This window comes from Nannospalax galili, unplaced genomic scaffold (genome assembly GCF_000622305.1).
Source record: "Nannospalax galili isolate Female #2095 unplaced genomic scaffold, S.galili_v1.0 scaffold951, whole genome shotgun sequence".
NCBI classification, from domain to species: Eukaryota; Metazoa; Chordata; class Mammalia; order Rodentia; family Spalacidae; genus Nannospalax; species Nannospalax galili.
Genome location: NW_008329324.1, coordinates 137,666 through 147,528, shown reverse-complemented (window position 1 = coordinate 147,528; position 9,863 = coordinate 137,666). Strand labels below are relative to the sequence as shown.

The 9,863-nt window shown below is 49.9% G+C and overlaps 1 protein-coding gene across 1 annotated transcript in view; it reads left to right on the top strand.

The window, feature by feature from the left end:
• Nucleotides 1–9,863, top strand: part of Scn5a (sodium voltage-gated channel alpha subunit 5) — a 107,505-nt gene that overhangs the window by 14,085 nt on the left and 83,557 nt on the right. The window contains exons 2-3 of the mRNA XM_029565006.1: nucleotides 2,762–3,087; nucleotides 5,895–6,013. Of these exons, the coding sequence (XP_029420866.1) occupies nucleotides 2,815–3,087; nucleotides 5,895–6,013 (392 nt within the window). The 5' untranslated portion in view covers nucleotides 2,762–2,814. The remainder of the gene's footprint in view (nucleotides 1–2,761; nucleotides 3,088–5,894; nucleotides 6,014–9,863) is intronic.

Here is a 9,863-nt window from a genome sequence, read left to right as displayed (position 1 = left end):
GAGAGAGAGAGAGAGAGAGAGAGAGAGAGAGAGAGAGAGAGAGAGGCTGGGAATGATATTTTTCCATCTGGGTGCTGGTTACCCCAAATGTTTGGTTTGTGGAAAATCACCTACCTGTATGTATGCTCACTAGCATCTATCCGCACGAATCCTTTATTTCAATAAAAATTGCAAACACATCTTTACTAGGACAGATGTATGTGCAGGTGCAGACTTGCACACACACGCTTTTGCCAGTGTGTGCATGTCCCTGGGCATACACGTGTCTCCAGAACCCTTGCAAGCGTGTGGACACAGATGGATACAGTGAGCCAGAGAACACTATTTTTAGTAAATAATCCCAAGCTAAGAGTGGCTTCCCAATTTATGGAACTAGCAATTGCTCATTGTGGAGAGGGTTGCCCTGCTGTCCTCCGGGTGGGGCTCTTTGTTGCTTACATAAAATGAGTAATGACTTTATGATTTTTGCAAGCTCACCATAGCAAATCCAAGCAATGAGGGAAAGTGCAAACAAAGTTTAAAATGACCCAAATTCTCCCCAGCTAGACGGAAGAAAAATCACCATTCATGTTTAGTGACAGGAGTTACAGATGTCTTTCTGCTCACTCAAAGATGGAAGCTAGACAAAGAAATTGCTTTTATGAAATGGGAACCTACCTCTTACCTGCTATTTTTAACAAAGATGCCCCTTTACCTTCACTTGAATCAAACAGGAAAAGGATGCAGAAGATGGGGTGGCTGGAAAGGGAGATGTCTGTCCCTGTTTGCTGCACGTATTCCATGCTGAAATTCCCCTGGATTTCAGGGTGTGTGTGTGTGTGTGTGTGTGTGTGTGTGTGTGTTGCATGTGCATGCCTTTATGTGCAGGTACATGTGTGGGTACAGGTACACAGGCATGTATGTGCAAATACATGGAGACCAAAGGTCAACCTTGGGTGTCATTCCTTAGGAGCTGTCCAGCTTGTTTTTTGAGACAAGGTTTCTCATTGAGAGCTGGGGCTATGCTGGCTGGCCTGCAAGCACCAGGGATCCACCTGTCTCTGCCTCTCCAGTACTAGGATTACAGATATGCACTACCTCACTGGCTTTTCATGAGGATACTAGAGTTAGAGTCTCATTCTTGCCATTGGCAAGCACTTTACCGAATGAGCTGTCGCTCCAAACCTTAGATGTGCCCTTTTTATTTTTTTTAATTTTATTACATTTGTTTATGTATTGATTTATATAGTGTGTATGTTTGCCACAGTACATGTGTAGAGGTCAGAGAACAACCACTTGGAATCAGCTCTCTCCTCCCACCAATCATGTGGGATGAGGGAGATTGACTCAGGTCTTTAGGCTTCACAGCAAGCCCCTGCCCCTTTATCTGCTAAACAATCTCTCTGGCCCTAGAGGTGCCCCTTTATGGCTGGGCTGTGTCATGTTTGCTCACTGTTTATCTGCTACCTGGCTGGGTGCCTATAAACCATGGTGCTCAGGAGTCCTCAAGTCTGGGTCCTTGCTGACCGTGTGCTGGGATGGGTGCCACAACCGTTTCTGGGGGTCATTGATGACATGCTCCGTAGGAGATCAGGGCAAAGCCCCTGGGTGACAGGAAAGGATTCTGTGCCTGGCAGAGATCTCAAGCAGGTGTCCACTCTGCCCTCTTGAGCCGGTGCCCAGCCATTCCTGGGTTTGATGTGGTAATTAGCCGCGCAGCCTCCTGACTTGGTGTCACAGTCAGGAGCCCTCTGACCACATCCTGTTTTGGTGAGGAGTCAGAATGCATTCTTCTGCCTTGCTGTCATAGTGTGTTCTGACCAGGTTCTGGATCCTTTGAGGCCACCAAGGGCCACATTCTCCCGGTTTGACATCACACACATGTGCCTGCTGGATGTCCTAGTCAGTAGTGGTCACTGTCTTCCGGTGCTGCTGTCCACTTTTGGGGAGGAGAGAGAGGAGCAGTGTGAGGAGCCAGAGGTGTACCTGCCCCACTTCCCTTTGGAATCAGACTAGTTGGGGATGACTCTGCATGGGGGTGGAGGGTGTTCCTGTGAGATCCTCAGCAGGAGCTCTGCCACAGCTGTGTGCACTGGAGTATCAACATCTGGATGGTACCCTCAATGTTTTTACCCAGCTGTTTCTGAACACCCACAGTGTTTTCCTGAGTCCCCTATGGCAAACACAGATGTACCCTCAATTGCTGCCTCCTATGGTCTGGTGTGATCTACTCCATCCTCCCATGCAAGCACATGGTGCTGTGGGGACTGGGCACCACTCAGGCTAGGAACATTCCCTGGAGAGGAGAGGTAGGACCCGGTCCCATCTAGTGCTGACTCCTCACCTCTACGCAGCATCACTGTTCATTAGTGAAGGACCCATTCCGTCAAGGATCTGGGATAAAATGGATGACAGGCCCCATCACTGCTTGGCGTGTCCTTCCTCAACCCAGGGGAGTCAGCTATGGAAGGGTCTCAAATAAGGACTGTTTTTAAAGTGTTAAATGAACAGGATGAAGGTATGTCAATGATACACTCGCTCTTGTCCTCTAACATTCAGACACACATTAGGACAGAAGCAGAGGGCAGCCTCCCTGCCAGTTTTCATGTACACACCAGAACCCTGAGAGTGAGTTTACCCTGGCTGCGGTCAGTCACCTGTACCTGTGCAGTGACTGGCAACCGGGGGTCCTGAACATCTTTGCAAATTGTGTCTTTTGGCAGGGCTGGCCACCCTGCCCCCTGGCTGTGGCATCTGGTCACACCGTGTCTGTGTCTTCCAGCTTTCCCCCAGGCAGCCTGAGGAGAGCCTGTGCCCCAGAAGCAGGATGAGAAGATGGCAAACTTCCTGTTACCTCGGGGCACCAGCAGCTTCCGTAGGTTCACTCGGGAGTCCCTGGCAGCCATCGAGAAGCGTATGGCAGAAAAGCAAGCCAGAGGTTCGGCCACCTCACAGGAGAGTCGTGAGGGCCTGCCAGAGGAAGAGGCTCCCCGGCCCCAGCTGGACCTGCAGGCCTCCAAAAAGCTGCCGGATCTCTATGGCAATCCACCCCGAGAGCTCATTGGGGAGCCTCTGGAAGACCTGGACCCGTTCTATAGCACCCAGAAGGTGATGGCCACCCTCCCTGGACCCTCCCCCACCCTTCCAGGCAGCTCCCAGTAAGGCAGCAGACAGGTGGGGCCCTGCTTCTGTGTGGGGCTCCATATGAGGTGGGCTTCCCTGAGCTTTGAGGCAGTGACTCACTGGTGATCTGTTTTTCCAGTCACCTTAATTTTGGAGTTCTGGAGTAAAGGTGTAAATCATGTAGGAAGAAGCTACTAACTTGGGGCTGTGAGGACCACTGAAATCTTGCCTCCTTGTCAAAGTGTTTGGTATACACCTCCAGGGGACACCTTCTTGTCCCCAGGTGTGTGGGCACATTGGAATGAAGCCCTGAGTTCTGCCCTGAACCCACTGGAGGCCTCAGGGCACATTGTGTGGTCCCCTCTTCTAATTAGGGGCAGTATGTCCCCCCACCCCTAGCAGCTCAGAACTAGCCAGGTGTCATTAGCAGAGTCACTTAGCTCAAGCTTGGCCACAGTAGTAGCCTGGAGCATGTAACCTGCCATGGACCACAAAGGCCTTTGAGAAGTCTGAGAAGGGTGAAGAGGCAGTGACTGCTGGGGCACTTGTTCTGCCCTTGCAGCTCCTGGGGCAAAGAGGGAGTGGCATTTGCCCACTAGAGTGGGGTGACTCAGGCTTCTACCAGGAGGTAAGCTCCCACTGTGGATGCCCTCCCCTGGCCTCATCAAACCATGAGTCACTATCTTATACCCAGCAAGGTCACAGGCACTCACAGCTCCTGCATTGGCATGGGCTCCACACCTCATTGCCCACACTTCCAGGCTTCATTTGCAGGAGGAGGGTAGACTGGAATTTGGAGGAGGGCCTTTCCGAGAAGGCCAGGTGCCAGGGATGCAGGTGGACATTGGTGTTACTGTGGTTAGCTCCACAGTAACTGAGGGCTGAGAAGCACCTGTGGGGCCAGCAGGGCAAGTGTAGTCAATGTGTGTGGGGGGGGTGTAGGGGGGGTGTCAGTATCTGTTGCCAAACACCTAAGGGTGTAACAGGTTTGAGACGATGTTTAGGAAACTCACCTGTATGCATAGGTACATGCACAAGCAGATGTGTGTATAAAGCGGTATCCCCAGACTCAGTCTATATAAACAGGAAGAAGAAGAGACCTTGAATCTAGCCCTACCCTGAGGCATCCAGAAAAATCCTCCTGATTCAAGTGACTAGAGTAGGGTCAAGATCACGTGTGTCCAAGTTATTAGGCCAGAAGTTAGAATTGGGTGAATGGGTAGGCAGGCCTAGGCCATGATGGTCAGAGCCAAGGAAGATTGGGGTTAAGGACATGACTGAAATAAGTAAGGTCCTGGTGAGAGGATGGGTGGTGATTAGGTTGGAGTCATATGAGATCAGCATTGGGCACAGCAGGTGAACCTGACTGAAGATGGAGTCCAGGCTGGGTTGGGCTTTGAGGGTCCAGTATTAAGTCTAGGAGGACCTAAAGACACCAGTTTTTTTGTTGTTGTTTATTTGTTTTGTTTTTGTCTTTTTGAGACAGGATCACCCTGTAGCCCCAGCTGTCCTGGAACTCGCTATGTAGACCAGGCTGGCCTTAAACTCCCAGAGATCCTCCTGCCTCTGCCTCCCAAGTGCTGGGATTAAAGGTGTGTGCCCGATGAGATACCAGTTTTTTTTTGTCTTTATGTAAACATGGAATTCTTGGACAGCAGTTCTCTGAGTGTCCTGGCCTCTAGCCTGTTTCTCTTTACTGACCCAGGCCACACTGCTTGCAGCCCCACAGGCCAAGGGAAAACATCCCAGTAGAAATTTGGTTCTAATCTATCTGCTCACCTTGTCCCTCTAGCCTAGATGAGATAGAATTTTGTTCTACCCACTCAGCCCACGTCAACCGGAAATTCCAGAGCTGTGCCTGCTGGGCCCCTGGCACGTGTGCTGCCTTCAGTTCAACTCCCACCTGATGCCCAGCCTGTAGCACTTGCTGCTCCCATGCCACATTACGCCCCAGAAGTATCTTCTAGATGCCAAGGGAGCCCCTCAAAGCCCAGTTACCTTGGACTCTTCTTGATCCCCAAGAGGGAAGCACTAAGTTGTCACTGGGTAAGAAGCTGACATCTGCCTGACCTCAAGCAGACAGGATCCCAGGGAAAGCTCAAATGACTCTGGCTTCCTCTTGCCTCTACCTCACCCATAAGTCTTCCCTACTGACCCAACTCTGAGATGGATTCTCTCACAAAGTGTTATGCAGGGTGGGAGAAGGGAAGACGGGAAGGCAGAGGCACCCCTGTGAGGCCTTCCAGGCCTCTGGCAGCAGCTGGCCTGGAACTTGAGGCCTTCCTCCCTCAGCCTCTCAGGGACTAGGATTACAGGCATGTGCTACCACACCTAGTGGAAAGGGCCCTTCTTATTGAGACTATAATTCTTTTTTTTATTAAAAAATGTTTTATATATGTGTATATCTCTCTGTGTGTATCTGAACATGTGCATGTGTATGCCCATGGAGGCCAGAAGAAGACATTGAATCCTCTAGAGCTGGAGTTATAGGCAGTTGTGAGCTGCCCAGTGTGAATGCTGGGAACTGAACTCTGGTCCTCTGGAAGAGCAGCAAGTACTTTTAACCACTGAGCCATCTCTCCAGCCCTGAGACTGTAACCTAAAACCAAATTTTAATCAACCTGGCATTACTCAGATTCCACCTCCATTCCCAGTTTCACCCACAGATGAGGCAGCAGGGTCCACAAAACCTGCCCCCAACTCATTCACTCCTCCTCCACCCCCCAGCCAAGGCCCTAGGGCTCTGACACAATAACTGTTGCCCCTGACTTAACATATCACTCTATCCACAGACCTTCATTGTGCTGAATAAGGGCAAGACCATCTTCCGGTTCAGTGCCACCAACGCCTTGTACGTCCTCAGCCCCTTCCACCCCATCCGCAGAGCAGCTGTGAAGATTCTGGTGCATTCATATCCTTTGTGATTAATCTCTGTTGCAACTATCTGGGGACCCACCCTCAAGTATATACAGGTGCTACGTCCTCCTAGCTCATCCTAATGCGGGGTGAAGGTGGTACTGAGTCCCCACACACTGCTTTTAGGACACGCAGCACAATCACCACCTGCAGTTGGTTAAAAAAATAGATCCTTGATGTCCATCCTAGACCTGCTGAGTCAGCTCCTGCATTTTAACAAGATCCCTAGGGGGCTCTTGGGGTGCAGGGAAGTTTGAGAAGCCCTCAAATACCCTCTGTGTCTTCAGGAGAAAAAACAACCTTGAAGTCAAACAGTAGGATTCTAGAAGAAATGATGCTCTCGGCATTCTCCTGACTTCAGAGGTTCCAAACGTCCCCACCCACCACCACCCCTTGCAGAGACCTTCTAGAAGGTTGCAGGGGCTCAGCCAAGGAAAAGCCATTTCCCGGCAAAGAGGCCTCTAGTTTTCTCATGTGGGCATCTTTCGAGGGAGGTGGCACTTGCTTCTGAACTAGGTGTTGACAAAATGTTTGCAGTTTCAGAGCTTCTCAAAGAACTCTGGTTAGCATTCAGTTATATAAACCACAGCCTAAAAAAGCTCCGGCCTGTTCACACACAGAGCTTTTGGAGTGATGCTGTGGGATCAAGGGAGCCGAACCAGTTTGGGGGTCCAAGTTCAGGCAGTGCCTGAGGCGGGCTACCAGCCCTTCTCCTCTGTATTTCATTGTTCTGATATGTTTATTTAATGGGGATGAAGCATGTGGCCATCAGCGAACAACCTGCGGGAGTCCATTTTCTCCTTCCACCACTTGGGTCTTGGGGATTGAACTCGGGTGATCCAGTTTAGCAGCAAGTGCCTTTACCTACTGAGCCAACTCACTGGCCCACTCTCTTGGTTTCAGAGACAGGGTCCCAAAGACAGGGTCTCAGAGTGGTGGTATTGGTTACCAATGCAGAGGCATCCACATCGTACTGTGTGGGCCTGGGAAGCCCTTCCTATCACTGCTGGTGACATGGATGAGGGCGTGCATGCTGGCAGTGACATTGTTTTTGTTAAGGGGCTTTGGTGGGGTTTTTTGTTTTGTTTTGTCTTTGTGAGAGAGGGTCTCCCTGCAGCCCCAGCTGACCTGGAACTCACTATGTAGACCAGTTTGGCCTTGAACTCACAGAGACCTGCCTGCCTCTGCCTCCCAGCTGTTGGGACTAAAGGCGTGCGCCAGCACTCCTAGCTGGTTTTTGTTTGTTGGTTGTTTTTTTTTGTTTTTTTAATTATGTTTATTTATTTATTTACTTGTGGCGGGGATATTGTGTGTGTGTGTCTGTGTGTGTGTGTGTGTGTGTGTGTGTGTGTGTGTAGGTCAGAGAACAACTTGAGGAAATAGGCCCTCTCATTCCACCGTGTGGTTCTAAGGAACTGAACTCAGGTCGTCAGACTTGGCAACAGGCACCCTCACTCATTGAGTCAACTCGCTGGCCCAACAGTGCTATTATTAATCTAAGCTATGCTACAGATCTCTGAATACTACTTGGGACCATTTGTGGGTCTGATGAGGTAAGCAGGCTGGACAGAGCTCCCCTAGGCCCTCCCACCCCTCATGCCCCTACAAACACCAATGGGCATTTCACCCTGGGAATTTTAGAGTCCCTAAGAGTGATAGAGCAGCTACCAACTGTCAGTCCCACCAGAGTGTGCTCACAGTTTTATAGGAAGAACAGAGCAGAAGGAGAAGGAAAGGCTGTTGTGCTTGGAGCCAGCCTCTCTAAAGGCGTGGCTACCTGAAAGCATCCTCGAGCTCACCTGGGGCTTCTCCTCCAGGTATCTAGCCAACCCAGCACTGTTTGGCAGCCATGGAAATCTCCAGGGATGCAGCTCCAGTCCCATGGCTTCTGCCAGGCGCTGGGCTGGGCCCTCTCCATGGCAGATGAGAGACCAGAGAAGCAGGTGGACAAGAGAGACAGTATATGGGTGTTGGGGTCCTCAGCCAGGGGGTCCATCACACCGTGGCTCTGAGGCTGTGAGATGCTGGTCCCATCTGGTAAGATCAGTTTTGAGGGCCCTGAGCTGCCTGCCTGCCTCCCCCAGGGCAACTGCCCCAGGGAAGCAATCTGAATCTGGGAGGCCCTACTTGAGGCTGCTTTAACACTCTATAGCCTGAGGATGTGATGTTGGTCTTTGACAGTGCCATCTAGTGGAAGAAAGGGCCAAGATGGATGGAGTTTGGGAGCCCCCTAGTCTCCTCTGCGCCCTTGAGCCTTGACATTGAGAGTATGGTGGTACACTCACCAGTAGCTCCAATATTACTAGGATTTTATAGAACCTGTAGAATCTTGGGCCCCACCTCAGAAACCTGCATTTAGTTGTTTTCAACTGTCAGCCTGTAACAGTCATTCCATGTCACCCAGGAAGCCTTTTCAAAAAGCAGATCCTTAGACCTTTTCTAGACCAGAATCACCAGTGGAAGACCTAGGAATCTATAAGCTTTCCACTTACTTCCTTTCTAAAAAATTGAAATATACTTCACATATCATAAAACACTACTATCTACCTCTAGAAGATTTCATCAGCTCCAAAAATGGGGTGGGCCTATGCCCATTCGCAAGAGTTTTGGCTTTTTGGCTCTACCTCCCAGAGTGCTGGGATTAAAGTAGTATACTACCATGCCTGGTTCACAATGAGTAGTCCAATTTCATGGTTTGAATTGTGAACTTTCACTGTGCTTAAAAATTTGCATTCATTCAAATATTCACTGAGTCCCTACATGTGCAAGGGCGTACCAGACTGTGTGGAAAGAACAGCCTAGGCAAAGACAAACTTCAAGAAGATCAGGAATGCAGCCTGGGCCTCTCTAACAATTCAGGCACCCATGGTGTGACATGCTAGCACCATCGTTCTATTTGGTTCTGGTCTTTGTTCTGTGCTTTCAGTGTATCTCTGGGAAGTCTCTGGGAAAGTAAACATGGGCATGTAGAATTATTTTTTCCTATGTATTTTTGTTATAATCCTGCAGAATGTGTTCCTGCCAGGATTAAATAAAAGAAGCCAATAGAATTTTGAATTCCACTGCAGTCACATTCAGAGAGGCCTCACATTCATGCCAAGAAACATTTTGCCTTCCTGGGTGCCCGGGATCTGCTCACAAAACCCTCCCACATTTCTCTACCAGATTCAAAGGGGCAATCAAATTGCGTGTGTGTGTGTGTGTGTGTGTGTGTGTGTGTGTGTGTGCATGTTCACTGAACAGCACAAACTCATGATAATACCCACTACAATTAATTCCCTTCACTTTGGGAGTTTTTGACTCCCAGGAGCCAAAGACTTGAGTGGCCCAAGTGTCAGGCCTTCCCCATTGTCACATAGGCAAGGCTGTCCTTGCTGACATTTTAGTCACAAAGCTAGGAGTGGGTGTTTGGGACAGTAACACAACAGGATTGAAGATGTTCAGCTGTGCATAGGCTTGCAGAGCTAGCCTTTACCTCTACCCATACAAAAGACCAGCTTGATACTGGCCTGAAACTAACAAGCAGTACAAACAGGCGTGTCCTGCCTGGGAGTTCAAGTGATTAATGAGTCTGGTATTGGCCCGTGTTGGGCTCCTTGGGGAACCTAGGATGCTTTGGGCAGAGAGGCCTGAGGACTAGGGGCTTAGTCTAAGTAGGAAGAGCTGACATTCCTTATACACAGAGAAATGACTGAATAGTGTCAGGACCCCCCAAAGCCAGGGAAACCAGGTGAAGCTTCTGAGGTGTCAAATGGCAGAAGGTCAAGGGCTGGCTCCCCTCACCCCAGGTCATTGCTGGGTCTGGAAAACCTAGATAGACTGTACCAGGCACTTCTCTGAGTCTT